The sequence below is a fragment of the Acomys russatus genome, chromosome 17, assembly GCF_903995435.1.
Source record: "Acomys russatus chromosome 17, mAcoRus1.1, whole genome shotgun sequence".
NCBI lineage: Eukaryota > Metazoa > Chordata > Mammalia > Rodentia > Muridae > Acomys > Acomys russatus.
The window spans coordinates 17,520,231-17,536,502 of NC_067153.1; the positions used below are offsets into that span (position 1 = coordinate 17,520,231).

Sequence of the window (16,272 nt, forward strand, 5' to 3'; positions counted from 1 at the left end):
GCTCTGCCATGATGGATTGGACAAGAATAGGCATTCTTTGGGCACTCAGGAAAATAGTGTCACTTGTTCCATACCTTGGCTTGGTGGCATCCCAGGAGCCTGTCCAATTCAAGAGCTCTGGTGCCTGGAAGCGGTTGTCGGCCAAGGGTGGGGCAGCATATGGAACTCCAAGGAACTGGTATACCTGCTTCCAGGAAGTGCCCACCTTGACAACTTGGGACCCACCCTGAAGCTGGCCAAAGGGGTCAATGCGTATAGAAGGTGTGGATGTTACATCAGAGTGGAGCAATGGGATTCCTGGTGAGAAGGCAAGAGCAGAGAGGTGGACAAAGATAGTGAGAGGTGGCATTCCTGGTGGCTTGCAGCAAGAAAACAAATATCCTTGCAGTTTGAGGGAGCTTGAAAATATCAGTGGTCATGCTCCTCCATAGTTAAGAATTGGCCAAGATTAGCATTCAATGTCAACAGCACCAATTGTGAATAGTAATAGCAGAGGCTGCTCCATGAGGCATGAAGCAGATGCAAGGGCTCTTTGGCTCCTGTTCATGAACTATCTCTTGTAGTTTTCTTTTTTTTGTTAAATATTTATTTATTATTTATACACTATCCTGCCCACACATGTGCCTGCCCACCACAAGAAAACACCAGATCTCATTACAGGTGGTTGTAAGCCACCATGTGGTTGCTGGGAATTGAACTCGGGACCTTCGGAAGAGCAGACGGTGCTCTTAACCTCTGAGCCATCTCTCCAGCCCTCTTGTATTTTTCTAATGTTCCTGAAGAGCAAATGCTAAGCCAGGTCCATACCTCACACCTGGGAGCCTAGAAAAGGGACATTTGGGCCTACAGTGAGAGATGGTCCATTCACCAGGAGTCTGGAGTAAGACCTATCATCAAGCATAACTCTTATTTTCTTATTCCCAAGAAGGCCTGGATCACTCCTACTGAAAGATGGATAAAAGCATTTCTCCAGTCAGCTAGCACAGATTTGGGACAAGTGAGTCTGTCCACAATTTATTTTTGAAATATGTCTGGAACACTCTTTTTTCAGTCTTGTAAAGGGTTTACAGCCCTAGGGTGAAGACAGGCTGTGATGGGTGATTCAGGACTCAGCTTTCTCTTCTGCCCTAGCCCAGCCATTCCTATTCACATAAGTTAGGTCTGGTCAGAGTTCCCCCTTCCTATTGGTTCATCACTTCAGGCCTCCTCTTCCAGGCCTTCCCTTCTGGGGTTCATGTCTCACGTCTTGGTTTATAAGGTCATATCTGGTGCCACTTATCCCTGTTTAGTGAACTGGAAGTTCTCCAAAGCCATGCCACCACACTAATCCGTTCACTGAGGGCTACCCTATATTGTTTCTGCTCCTGCCTCTCTTCCCTCTCATTTGTTGATTCAGTAAACTTTAGTGGGACACAGGCTCAATGCTAAGAGTCTTAAGATGGTTTCTTATAAGACTTAGGCCTTGGACAATTAACCTATAAAAAACAGGAAAAAAAGATGTGGGTGGTTGTGGTGGTGGTGGTGGTGATATGTGTGTGTGTGTGTGTGTGTGTGTGTGTGTGTTAAGTATGTATATGTATATATGTATTATGTATTTGTGGATGGATGGATGGATGGATGGATGGATGGATGGATGGATGATGGACAGATGCAAGAAATCTCTTATTGTCCTAAGGTAGGCTTGCTTTGCACTGAGATGACAGAAAACAAAGCCATCTGTTTTCTACATAGCTCACTCTATAAAAATGTGTCTATCATAGTGATGACAAACAGAAATGCAAGAGAGAAGGCTGTGGGCAGAAGCCTAACCATTCACAAAGAATCATTGCTGGATGCAGTGATTCTCGGCTGGAAGCATTTCTTAACCCAAGGAGATATTAATCATATCTAGGGTCATTTTGAGTTGTCACTAGGTTATGGAAAGTTGTAATCAATATCTATCTGGTGATTCTATAGCAGCCAGAACAAAGTACTATACTCAATAAAAAATTTCATAGGAGATATGTCAGAGGATTATAAAGCTAAATAGCCTGCTATGGTGTCTAGTGGTGACCTGGCCACAAGGCTCAGCAGGCTGAAGCAGAATCCATAATGCTCTGGTAGCACACCTGTTCCTCACCTGATGCCTGGAACAAATGAATTTGGTGAAAGCTTGTGTTGTGTCTGACCCTCAAATTCCCTCATGTGCATCGTGAATGGTAGCAGCCCTATAACACAATGTTGTCAAGAATGAATGGCAACAAAGTGTATGTGTTAAGGCTGGTGCCTGGCCAATGGAAGGACCTGTACATGTGAGTGGTCAGATGGAAGGAGGGAAAGACAGAGAGATAGATGGATGCAAGGTGAGTTGGGAGGATGGAGGAAGAATAAAGGATAAGTGACTAAGCAAGTTAAAGGAATAAGGGAAAGACAAAGAGAGGATAAAGGGAGAAGACAGAGGGACAGGGAATGAATGGATGGAGGTAATGCATATGGATAAGTGGGTAAATAGATGGAAGGAATAAGTAAGAGATATTGGAAAAGATGAAGAAAGAATAAGGAAGAGTGAGAGAGCAGAAGATGGATAGAGGGAGAAAGAAGAAATACTTCATTAAAAATAAAAACTACTGTAGTATGAGGTAGAACCCCAAATGGAAACATGATGGAAAGAGGCAACTGTTTGCTAGGAGGGCTAAAGTACAAATCATGACTATATTACCAACAGCTGTAAATCACGTGTCCTGTGACTGCTAAGATGGACGAGATCTCTTCCGCATCATGGGAAGCAGCTGTATGCCCTGGGCTGGACAGCTCTTTATTGGTTTCCTCAGTGATAGACTTATATAAATCTTTCCCCTTGACTGGGTCACAAGTGCCTGTCATACACTAAATGTGATCATTCATTTATATGTAGTGCTGTGGGTAGAACCCAGGGCCTGTGCATGCTAGGTAAAAACCCTACTAATCAACTATAGCCCCAGTCCTGGATGATTTTAAACTCAACTGAGCTGAGAAGGTTCCCTCTGAGCTGTTATGACCTACTCACTAGGCAGCACCTCCTGAGGTAGGAGGTGATAGTAGGGAACAGATCTGCTGCTTTATTCCCACCCTTCTGCCATCATTAGCTATGTGAAGTCAGGGAAGTCACCTGACTTCTCTGTGCCACAGAGTGCTGATTTCCAACATAAGGAGAAGGTGCCAGTCCTGCAGGCAGAATAAGGTACAAAGCAAGAGCCTACCTAACCACACGGCATTAATACAACACAACACATTTAGTTATTATCTTATGGAAGTCAAAGGTCCAAATAGTTTCTGTGATTCAGAGAATAAGTGTGATACATAAATAGGACTTTCTCTTACCTCCCCTATTTCGCCCAGGAGAATATTACCTAGCCGGTACCTTTGGCAAAGTCTCCCTTAAGAGTTTCAGAGCCACTATTCGCCAAATCACCAAGCAAACGTCCTTCCTAGCCATCTCCAGCCCCAAAGGCCCAGTGTGAGGCTCACCAGACTTCCGGTAGATGTAGGTAGCCTCTTCCCGGAGCAGAAGCCAGCAGGTCTGGCTCCGTAGGCTGTGTATGCAGCTCTGTATGTCAGGATAGAACACACATCTCACAGCCCCTAGCTGGATTTTCAGGGTGGTGACAAGGCAAGCCTGGTGACGGGAACATTCTAGAAAAGAGAGAAAGAGAGGCATGGACTTAGAGCTGTCACCTCATTTGTGCAATAGTGATTCACTACATCCATGCATGTACCCATCTATCCATGTACCCATCTTTCCATGTACTTTACTATACATGCATTTAATCATCCATCCTAGTCATTCATCCACAAAGTCATCCATTATCCACCCATCCTTCTACTCAGTCATATATCCACCAATGTGTACGCCCATCTTTTAGTCTATCTATTTACTTATCTATCTCTCCACTATAGAAGAACTCATTCACAAATTCTGGGCTATGGCTGAGAATAAAACAGTGGTGGTAGAAACCCAACCCTCCATGGAGATATTTTACACAAAAGGGCCAGGTGTGTTTGTTTGTTTAATCATCTCATAAATGTGCTCTTTTCATCCACTTGCTTCAAAGACATTTCCACAGCTCCCCATGGGCTTCATATTCAGCACAACTCTCTACATTACATCTCCGGGCATTGTCCTCAGATCTGCCACCTTTGGCCTCCTCTGGTGCTTCCCTAGCCTGTGACATGCTCAGTGTGTTCTTGAGCTATGCCTTTTCCTGTGCAATCCATGTGCTGTCTTATACAGTTTAACCTACTTCATGGCATTCAGTACTGAGAATAGCTCTGGAAATGGGGCAGCCTCACTGGACTGGCTGAGCTGTGTAAGTTGTGTCTTTTATTCAAAGCCCAGGCTCTGAATGACACTGTCCAGAGCTGCGTCATACACAGCTTCCAATCTGTACATGGCAAATAGTCTTCATGGTAAACATCCAGTCATGTGGAGAAGGTGATACCCAGCATTTGTATAGGCCAAAAGGGTTCAGAATCTTTGGGTGCAAATGTCAACTGAACTCAGCCACTCTTTGAAAAGGAAAAATCTTTGTGGAATATTAGAAATGTGTGATGACCTAGTTATTCTTTAAATATCACCAAAGGTGCACCTGGGGATAATTGTGCCAACTAGAACATTCTTCAAATTGCTTTAAACACATCTCTTATAATTTAGTATTTACCCATAGATGTTGGCTTAGTCCAAGAATCCAGTCCAGGGTACACACACCTTCTCACAATGACAGCCCATCTGCTTTCTAAGGATGCCCACCTGGCTCCACACAGATCTTTTTTTCTCACCCTGACAATAATCCCACTCCTGTCTGCTGATCTTCTTTTGTACTGGCTCAAAGCCAGTTGGCTACTGCAAACTGACTCTAGATTGGCCCGTGAGGAGTGGGAAGACTCTCATGTCTTTCCTTTTCTGTTAGCTGTTTCCAGTCAGGCACTGCCAGGACATCATGGACTCTTTTGTCTGTCTTTAGTTGGTGTCCAGGACAGAACTTGGCTGAGGCTCTGTTGAACCCTCTCTGAGGGGATTCCCTTACCTTGCAAGCAGAAGTCTTGGGCCTCGGAGATGTTACTGGTAACTGTGGTGCTGATATGGGCAACATCGAAGTGCTTGATGGATGGATCTACAATCACTGAAGAGATGGACAGGGTCTGCCAGGAGTCTAGTGCAACTGGGAGACAAAATGGGGGGCAATCACATGTGGAAGTCATCAGGTACAGAATGAAGATAGTGGGGGAGTACCCCAAAAGCTACCCCAGAGACCTCTATGAGATTTCCACTGTGTGACCCTCTGCCTTTGTCTGTTCTATTGTATGACACTATACCTTTTTACCTCCATTCAATAACTACTTAAGTTTTTCTGTTGGACAAGCACTGGGCTCAAGTCTAGCAGTTCAAAGGTTGAAAATTAGACAAGCAAGTGAAAGCATGTCTGTGTTTGTAAATCAAGACAAAAGAGGTGAGGAAAGTGGAGACAACAAAGAAGCAGTGACACAGTGACACAATAGAGGTCACAGCACCACAAAGATAGCCGTAGGGATGGAGTTCCAGGCCCTCTGTAGACATTCCACCTATTCATCTTCATGATCCCATTGCGCTCTGTAGGGGCGCCATGACAGACGACCTAAACCCCTACATAAGTGAAGTTATCATGTCTCCTTAGTGTCTGGTGTCCCAACTAAGTCATTCTTTACCACTGACCCTCTTTCCAGAAAAATTGGCTTCTTCCTCAGGGACAGCTCACATCCAGAAGTAAAGCATGCAGATGGGTCCAGGGTCTTCCCTGACCTCAAAAGGAGCTGACTCAGCAGTTGTTGCCAGAGAGATGGGCTAGACCATTGTTTGATTCTCTGCTATGAGTGTCTTCTTCCCAGTCCTGAGAAGTCCTGCTCCATTTCCCTATGGTGCTGACCCCTACAATATTCCATGTGCAAACATGGCCAATAGCACTGCGTGTTAAGAATGACCTCATGCAAGTGTCCACCTCACAGTCTGTTTCCCAGAAGAAATAGTCATGACATCTTGTTTTTAAACATAAAGAAAATGATGTTCATGGATATTGGCATGGCTTGCCAGTGTGTAGGGACCCTTTCTTCACAGCTACGGAGCCTGTGTCTGATCATGGCTGTCTCCTGATGCCTCTAAGTTCTGTTCATGGTATGTGGTACAAGAAACAGAGACAAAGAGCTAGAAGACAGACAAAAGGCTTGGGTGTGGACAGACAGGCCTGTTGGAGTCTGTCTCATTGGCACCAAAGCTGTGAGTCAGGGTAGCCATAAGAGAACAATGATGTGTCTGTGCAGTGGGATGAGGGCGCCTCTCTGAGGAAGGACTGTACTTATAGTTCAATGTCCAGAGATAACTATAAAGAGGCCAGTGCCATCCCATGCTGGTATGGGCTGAATGAATATCCAAGGTTGCTGACTCTAGAAAAGCCCAGCCTAGCAGGGACACCACTGAACATTAGTAGAGAGAATTGCCCTCTCCTGCCCAGTGTCTTTCTCTGCTTCAGAAGATGGTGACAGTCTATTATTCTTATAAATACTCATGAGTATGGACCTTGGGCTAGCAGAGCTCCCTGATAGACTTGCGTATATCTACTTTATCAAATTTGCTCTCCCAGCAACCCCCACAGTGGCAAGGGTTTTAATGTTTCCTCACAATCGTGGCTTAAAGGCGAATGAATTAAAAAACAACAAGCTGGAAAGTGGTCAAGTCTGATAAGAAGTAAAGCTTCTGAGGTCACTGTCCCAAGGTCTCTTTCCAGGGCACTGTTCTGAGATACGTGAGGGTCTTTGCTTTGTTAGCATAGCTCTAAGGGGAGCCTGTAATTTCTATCTCCAACCTGTCTTTAACACCAGTGCTGGTGGGTGAGATGCCACTAAAGTTAGCATGATAAATAAAGCCATGAGACACCCTCACCCCCAAGCTCTCACTGCTACTCCTCTGTAATAGAATTCAGCAGAGCAAGCAATTTAAATAGCAACAGTGGCTCCTCCCAGTTCTGTGCACTTAGTTTGGGAACTAGGCACCACTGAGGCTGGAGTTTTGGTTCTCTTTGCTGGTCCATGGGTGGCTGCTTTCTTACCATACCCTTAAAAGGCAGAGCAAAGAACAAGCAAGCACTTCAGAGTCTCCTGGAAAAGCACTAATGCCACCAGGAGGGCTCCTCTGTAATCCTGTCATATCTCATGCCCTGCCTCCTCACACCATCCTTAAGACAAAGGAGTCAGGACCTGGGTCCTCCTGTGCAGCCTCCTCTGGGTTCTAATTTTCTTCAGCCTGCTCTGCACGCTCTTATTTTTACAGACAACTCAAATGGCATCTTTGTGATGTGGCAACTCTTAGATGTTCTTAGATGGTGGGAAACTGAAATTTCAGAGAAGAGTAATCATGGGTTTCAGAAGCACAGTAGCCAATTATGCTGCAAAGATGGAAACCCTGACCATCCTCCGTGTTTAGGCTTCTGTCTCTGTAATTAAAGAGTAAATTTCATCCCCAAGTGAGAGCAAACCCCAGTGTTATGTCCCAGGGTCTGAAGCCAAGTTCTTGCCAATACCCCTACCTGCCCCCTTTCAAGCCTACATGATGTCTCCTGAGTGAGCCTTTGCTGTCAGGAAACACCAGCGTTCGGAGGCCGCAGTCTTCCTACAGTCACTCTGAAAATGAGGCTTTTGAGGATGCAGAAGCATGCTGGAGCAGGAAGGCTTGGAACCCTGGTAGCTTTTCATGTCAGTTTACTACCAGCCGGGAATGCACAACACCGCTGCACTGTCACTTATTCAAGAACGTAAGAGCCCAGTAATACACCACTTTCTGAGCCCATTGGCATGGACAACACTATCGTGACCAATCTGGTGGTATTTTGAGCTTGGGTGGAGCCTTATCTCCAAATGCAGGATTCAAGGTCTACCTTAGGTGACCTCCCCTCCAGGTGAACGAGGGTGTGGCAGCTGATTGGAGATTGTCCAGTAAGGACAGTAGATGATGTGTGTTGATTCCTCTACAACTTGTTTATTTCCTTTCTTTTTAAAACACATATATGATAATTATGATGGCAGAGTCATTTGGCATAAAACAGAGCCTACCACAAAATTGTAATATGTATAATATATTATATATTTATGTATAGAAATCAAACCTTCCTCCTATAGGATGTTTTTATCAGGTACCATTGTCACGATGATGGACAGCTTACCAGGCCACATCTACTTCTATCCTCCATAGACAGTGCATTGTAGCAAAAGGTATAGCCAGGAAAAATAGGCTCATAAGTCCCCAGATGAGGGCTCCTCCATATCCTTTCTATTCAGATCCTATGTCTAATCCACCTTCTAGCCTGTCTGGGAAATGTCCCACACAGATTCAAGATGGGCCTCGTTGCTGCCAGTGTTGGCTGGCTGTGGTCATTCTCAGGCTGTGGCCTCTGGCTGCTACAAAATCTAAATCTAACTACAGCACTCCATACCAGGTGTCTCTAGGAAGTAGCCGACTGTGACTAACAGGGAGGGTACTCTGAGGTTTGCAGCTGCATGAGCCTCTCCCAAGCCTATGGTCTGGCCCTGGGCATTCATACTTGCCAGCTCTACACAAGTCACAGAAACAGGAATAATTAGGGAACCTAGCAGAATTTAGTTAATTTACACCAATACTTCTTACAGTAAGGGGGACTGAGATCTGGGAAGAAAGGACATGGATCATCTAAAGGTTATAGAGGTTCCAAACCAGGTCACAGGACCAAGCTTAGCAGAGCCAGCATAGGATTGCGCTCTTTTGATTCTGTCACACTGTGATCTGGAGCCTCCTCCACGAGATGGTGACAAGCAGACCAGCTTTCCGCACAGCACAGCAGCCCCAGCTTGACCCCAACCCTATCCACACTCAGGCCACTAGCCTGCCACTGCCACACCATAAAGACATGCTTGTCCAAGGACAAAGAGAGTTTAGGTGGAAAGTTTGTATTTGCATCTAGGATATTCCACAGCAGTATGTCTCTCTAAAATGCACAGAACCCTTGAAGGAATGAGGCAGAGAAGGGATTAGAAGGAAGGATAGAGCAAGCTGGGACTTCAGGGGATGCTCCAGGACAGGAAACCTAAGAGGCCTGCTAACTGGCCCTGGCAGGCCGGGTATGTGAAACACTCCCATGACTTTCTAAAGTCTTGTTGGACTACTACTCCTTGGCAATTACAGCCATGTTTGCTGATGGATCATGTGACATTAGGACACATGTATATGACGTGGAGGAAGGAGGTTCTGGAGAGCTACTCTGCAGTGTGGTGAGCTTCAGATCGCCGAGAACGGGAATTTCTTGTCATCATTGTCATTGTCATTTTCATCATCATTCCCAGGACTATTATTTCTTGAAAAGGGTTCTTACTGCGCAGTCTAGGCTGACCCAGAAATTATTGATCTTTCTTCCTCAGCCTGCCAGGTTCTTGGATTACAGGCATGTGCCACCCTGCCTGGCATAAGAGAATAAGTTTCAAACATTCTCCTCAAAAACTGTTATAAGAGAATGTGGTCATGAATATGCTAATTGGGTTGATTTGCTCATTCCTCGTGTCTTTTCTTTCTACTGTTGACTGTGTTTTTAAAAAGCTAGACTAGAATACATTTGAAGGTGTTCATTATGTACAGACAGAGACCATTTTACACCACACTAGCCTCCTCATTCCAGGCAAGCTCCAGGAAAAAAAAAATAGTTAGATTCTAGAACTTGGAGCATTTTCAAGCACTAAAATTCTTCCAAAAGCCATTTGGAAAGCTACTAATCTGCTCTCCTAGCATACTTAGGTAATCAAATATATTCCTTCTCAAGTCTGATGGGGTTGAAGACCAGGTAGTTTAGTTTTACAATGAAGCTTATTTGTTTAGGGGTTAAGATGTTTTTTAGGTCTAGATAGATGTTTTAAATTGATAATGACAATAAATGATGGAGATTGATTTACATTCAGAATTTTAGACACACCAACATAGGAAAGATGTTTTCTTCAAGGCTGTCAAATACAAATAGCCAAAACACTAAGGATGTGCCATTTATATAATTCCTGATTGTGTTATGGTTCTTCTTGCTATAGGTAGCATATTGTATATGTGTGTAATAATATAAATATATGTGTAAAAATAAAAATATTTAATAAAAAAGTAAAAAAAGAAGGACACAGTACCGCAGCAATGTGCCAGCACAGCAGAGAGGGGGCTGCCCTAGCCAACCACAGACCTGAGATGATTTTTGCCCAAATCCTCACCTTTCTCATGTGAAAACTGGAAGAAGTACCTATCAGTATTCTGAATGCTCTTCCCAGAAATCACAAGACATTTTTTTTCCAATGAAGAGGTCACAACTGCAGAATAATAGAGCAGTGCACGTGCACTCTGAGGTGCTCAGAGTGGGTGGGGTCCTTACTCTTGCAATAAGAACTAGAGAATCCTTTGCTTCTTCCTCCTTTCTCTGAGTTCTCATCCCAACGGTAGAGGAGTTTTAAGGGAGGCGAGGGTGCTATGCCCCATACCCCTCTGGACAATGGCAAAGCCTCTTGTCATTTCATACTTTTTAGTATTCTGATCTCACTGCTGTGACCCAGGCTGGTCTCCCACCCACCGCCCTCCCTCCTAGAAGTCAGAACCACAGGAAAGTGCCAGCATACCAGATTAGCAGCCAAGCAAAGGTTGCCTGGCAGCCAAAGCCTTCAAGTCCCCATTATCTGGTCCTCTGTGGAACAGAACTAATAACGCTGTCTTTGAAGCATGGCTGAGCCCTGCGGTCTTCACAGGGAAGGGAGGGTCAGTGCCAAGCAGTTTTGACCTGCCGCACAGTGGCAGCAGCCACTGCTGAGAGTCTCAGCCACTTGGCTCTCAGATGTGCTTGTCAATGAGAACTATGTCACAGGTATGCTGTGTAGGTTTCCCACTTCATATAATGTATGCAAAACCAGATGTTCCTCTAGAAAGGAAAAGGAAGGAAAAAGGCAGCGGATCATTGTGTGGTCACTGAGAGGTACAACTGTGACCAGAGAGATCTATTCCTTTAGAGTGTCTCCAGAGGGAAATGTCTCCCATTTGTGGCAGGTGCTCCTGCTGTGGGGATACTCTACCACCATGGGTACCAGTACAAAATCCCTAGCCATGCCCACTTCCCTTCCTTCTACAAACACTAGTTTTGAACATTAAGCACCTGTCAGTCTTCCCACAGTTTTACCCTGCTCCTGTCCATTTCTATGGTCTCTGCCCCTTCATACTGACACCATACACTTTTTATAAGGATAGATTTCTCCAATGGAAAACTACCATCTTAACTCACCATGACTTTCCTTGGAGTCTGGATTTCAGGTGAGCCCTATTTTAATACTTTATCAAAGGAGGTCCATAATTAAAATGTCAACACTGAACAGGAAACTAACAAACACAACAGAAAGGAAAGACAGGAGATGAGACTGCTACAAGGATTTAGATTCAAGAGTTCATTGCCTGCTTCAGAAATGCAATCAAAGTAACTCTCTTCTAACTCCAGGACAAACCGGATGGTATAGGCTCATAGCTCAGTCATGTGACCCATTAGATCTTCAGCTTTCTTGTTTGAAAAGTGAACCATGTTATCATCTATCTTCCTGGTGATGATCACATGATTTGCAAATGTTTGGTATTTCCTTTTCCTCCAGAACAATAAGTTCACAAAGATCTCTCTCTCTCTCTGTCTCTCTCTCTGTCTCTGTCTCTGTCTCTGTCTCTGTCTCTGTCTCTCTCTCTCTCTCTCTCTCTCTCTCTCTCTCTCACACACACACACACACACACACACACACACACACACACATGCTTGCATGTGCATGCTCACCTGTCTGATCAGAATCAAACAGTGGGACACCAAAACAGTGTAGGCAGAATCAAACCCTCCCCCCGAACCACATCAGAGTATTAATCCCAAACTCTACATTCTATTAGGGAGACCCTCAGCATAGATGGGATGTGTTCTGCCTTTAAATCTGACTCAATGAAGGCACATTTAAAAGTGTCATGACATCAACTCTGTCTTGGGAGCATCTCCTCAGAGATGTGGTCTATGTGGAGGGAGGCAGTCCATACTCCATTGCATTCATTGTTTTCTCTTGTGGAAATGTCAGGTCTCAACAACACAAAAGTTGAATAGAAACAGAACAAGCATTATACACCTTGTTCTGCTTTGATTTGTATATCTGCAACTGTATTTAACATTCATATACCCAAGCATTGTTTTTCTATAAGTTCAATATTTTGAATAATAATATTTAAGGATAATGAGTGTGTTGTATGGAAAAAACACTTTAATTCACAGCCAAAAAGATGTAGCTAGGAACAAGTATTTGAGGGCAATTAGATAATGTAAGCCAAGTGTTAAAATAACACTTCTTCTGGCATAAAGATGTATCTTTGGAGAATCAGCTCAGTAAACAGTTTGGCCTTCTGAAAGGACTCTGATGTTCATTCATCCTGGCATTTTTATGATAATAAGACACATAAAAACTAACTGTGCCAAACCAAAGAAACATTAGCAGACTTGGGAAGAATAGGACAACCACCACTGTCAACACAGCACGATCTTCAGCTATTTGTCCACCACTAAGTGTGACTGTCATGAAACGTGGGACACGGGAAAAAAAGAGTAAGCAGATGACCACACAGAGACCTGTATGATGGTCCATGCTTTTAAGAGCTTGGCAGCGGTGTAGAAATATACACACACAATGGATAAAAACCTCAGAGGAAGGACAGCAGGTTACCAAGAAGAGACTTGATACCCTATGAGCATATACAGGAGGAGGTAATCCCCCTCAGGAACAGTCATAGGGGAGGAGAATAAGGGGAAAATGAGAGGGAGGGAAGAATGAGAGGATACAAGGGATGGGATAACCATTGAGATGTAACAAGAATAAATTAATAAAAAAACAAAACAAAACAAAACAAAACAAAACAAAAAACAAGTGAGGATTTGCAACCTTATTAGTAGACAAAATCCAGCATGTCAGGACATACAGAACAGCACATGATGAGAATATGCCAGCCGTATGTCAGCTAGATCCTACTTGGTGGGCAGTGGGGAGGTGGTTCTGAAAATAGACAAACTAAATACCAGTGGGATCTGCATGTAACTTAGAAACACAGACAAGAGTAACAACAAAGAGCCACAAGAATTCAGAGTGGTAACCTTCAGCAACGGAAAGGCAAGGAGAACAGAAGAGATGGAATAGGTGTGTGTGTGTGTGTGTGTGTGTGTGTGTGTGTGTGTGTCTGTGTGTGTGTGTGTGTATGCACACACATGCCTGTTAAACCACAAATCTTTGGAGTGCTCTGACTATTCCTAAAACCACAAATCTTTGCGAAACTCTGACTATCCAAACAATTTTTATATACCACCATGATGCAACCCAAAATAAATTTTGTTCAGACACGGATCTTCATTGAGGTTTGAGTGTCATCAGATCTCTGTAAGTTACACCTGTACCAACTATGACATGCCAATAATGTCACCTGCCTCATGGAACTTCAGGAAACTGGCACCTGATCAACTCTGTAGCAGACACCTAGGACAGGATACTGAGGAAAAAGTATATGTGTGCATGCTGTGTAATTTTCAGTCTGTTGCTTTGATTGTGAGAGGCAGATAATGACACAGGCTGACATTTTTGTTTCAGTCATAGTCTTGGTGTCACACCTCTTCCTACATGATCTATGGCTTAGCTCCTCAGTTTGGAACACAATGGCAGGTATCTCAAACTCCTCAGGCATCATATCATAGGATAAGGGTTAATGGCATATGTCCTCTTAGCTGAGTGGCACCTGGGACCAGTATGTGCTTCTCATTTCTTGACAGGGAGAAGAGAGCATGGAAAGCTTACCCCACATTAGCCAGACCCCTTCATCTCACCCCCAGAGTACAGAGCATCCCCAGGCCCCATGCTCCTGTGTTCTCTGCTACCTTGCAGCCACTTCAAGCATGTTGCTGTAGAACATAAAGATGGGCTGTCTCTGTCTGAACTCCTGGGAGGGGGACCATAGCTTCAGTGTCTAGTGTACCCTATGCACAGTAGCTGCAAGCTCCAGCTGACTTGCCCTCCAAAAGCAACTACCTTTTCATTTTGAGACCACAACACTACTCTCCTGGACTTGCCTGAAACTGTATGAGCCTGGTGAGTATCTGGGAGGGTGATGAATTCTTAAACAGGACAAGGAGAACACAAGGCTTAAGCCCCATCTGATCCTGTGAGCTGTTATGTGTGTGCTCCGGTCATTTATATCTGTTGAAAGGGTGCATTGTGGGTGTCTAGCCTACCTGTGTTGATCCACAGAGTCTAGAATTCATGAACACAACATTATCATGTCTTATAAAGCTAAGGTATTGCACAAAGGCAAAGTGAAAAAGTAGGAAATGGGGAGAGATGGTGTTTCTCCCAAGAATAATCAGGTAGACAGTGAACTTACCCTTTTCCTCTGTGAGGGATGGCAGGGCAGTAGAAGGGCAGAAGCTGGGAGTGCCACTCCACACAGCTGGAAAGAAGGAAAGGTAGTGTTTTAGCTACGGAGACAACAGCAGAGCGTCAAGGCAGTTGGAGGAAGACAGAGGTCTGTGCAGGTCAGCATGAGCCAGGGGTGGAGCTCCATGATGACTTCTCTCAAGACCACTGGACCAGGAAAGCGCCATCCCAATCCATGCTTCAGTTATCACCACTTCTGTACAGGAGTGGCATGCATTGTTCAGTCATATGTTTTTGGCGGTGCCACAAATGCCTGCCACTGTAACCCCTAAATCTACCTCAGTTTCTGCATCTGCACTATAGACGTGATACAACCTACTGCCAAGGTTACTGTGAGGCTACAGGAGGCAATCTGATGTGTAATGTGTGTCACAGAAACAGGGCACAACAGATCAAGAAATGGCGGTAATTAACAGCGAATTACTATAGGTGGGACTTTGAGTGGTGGTCAGGTCCACGGGCTCCCACCTTCATGAACACACAATTGGCATCACGGGGACGAGGAGTTGGAGGTAAAATGAACTGAGTCTATCGTCTATCTGCTATGTGCCCTTGAGCCTCCCTGTCCCTCTTGTTTCTCCTCTGACAGGGGACTGAGGATTTAACGAGATAGTGAGATAGCAAAGTGCTGGACTCTGTCATGAAAGCCTCATGAACAGAGGCCAGGCTGTCACACCAGAGGCTGCAGGCCACGCTTGACACGGGCCAGTATTTGCTGTTGAACAACAACCCTGATAAGACTTCATTTTCTGCCATGCGACTTCTCCTGAGGATCCCTACGTGCCTACCCTGAGCCACAGAGTATGTGTTGGAAGACACTAGCACTCCAGGCTGTCAGATGAAAAGGACCAGAGCAGCTGGAACCTGTTGGAACCAGGAATACCTTGGGTTCTTGTCCTTGCCAGCCTGTCAAGATGTTGAAACAGCTTGGCCTGACTTCCATCACATTCTGAACAAATGAATTACTGCTTAAGCTTCTTTCTGTCCAACTCTTCCACAGTCAAATGAAAATGGAAAGTGGCATTTTCCAGATGCCAGAGGGGTGAAAAGGCGAGAGGACAGGCAAGGAGGCCTTAAGGAGAGCGTGACTCTGAGGCAGTTTCAGACTTGCCGATGTTCATGGAGGTCCTGGAGAACCAATGTATTAGGCAAGCATGCCCCTCTCCTCTCCTCCCTTGCCTTCAAGGTAAAGCCTAGAGACATCACTGTATGGAAAAATCCCTTGAAATATAAGCCCACCAGGGCAATTTCATTATACGGCTCCTATTTTCTTTTCCCTAAAACAATTCAAGCTGTTGAAAGAAAAGAAAAATCCAGCAGAGCAACTTTAAATCATGGACACAGGATACAGAAGATAGTCACTAGCAAGAAGACGCCTTCTAGCCAGGAAATAATCATGTCCATACTAACTGCCACAAAACTAAAGAACAGGGTAGGAGAGATGGCTCAGAGGTTAAGAGCACTGTCTGCTCTTCCGAAGGTCTTGAGTTCAATTCCTAACAACCATATGGTAGCTCACAACTGTCTATAATGAGATCTGGCGCCCTCTTCTGCTGTGCAGGCACATATGCAGGTGCCCTCTTCTGCTGTGAAGGCAAAATACTGTATAAATAATAAATAAATAAATCTTTTTTTTTTAAAGCTGAAGAACATATAGGTGCATGAACAAGGACAAGCAAAGGAAACTCTGTCCTAGAAAGACTGCTCCAGGAGTGGCTGGTCTGTTGTCGTGTTAGCTTTTTCAGTTCATGAATCAGT

General features: G+C 44.5%; 1 protein-coding gene across 2 annotated transcripts in view; it reads right to left on the bottom strand.

The window, feature by feature from the left end:
- Positions 1 to 16,272, bottom strand: part of Tg (thyroglobulin) — a 175,191-nt gene that overhangs the window by 88,590 nt on the left and 70,329 nt on the right. For both annotated transcript variants that reach the window (XM_051159577.1, XM_051159576.1), the window contains exons 35-38: positions 14,462 to 14,527; positions 5,043 to 5,177; positions 3,487 to 3,651; positions 75 to 297 (exon numbers count right to left, since the gene is read on the bottom strand). In XM_051159577.1, the coding sequence (XP_051015534.1) occupies positions 75 to 297; positions 3,487 to 3,651; positions 5,043 to 5,177; positions 14,462 to 14,527 (589 nt within the window). The remainder of the gene's footprint in view (positions 1 to 74; positions 298 to 3,486; positions 3,652 to 5,042; positions 5,178 to 14,461; positions 14,528 to 16,272) is intronic.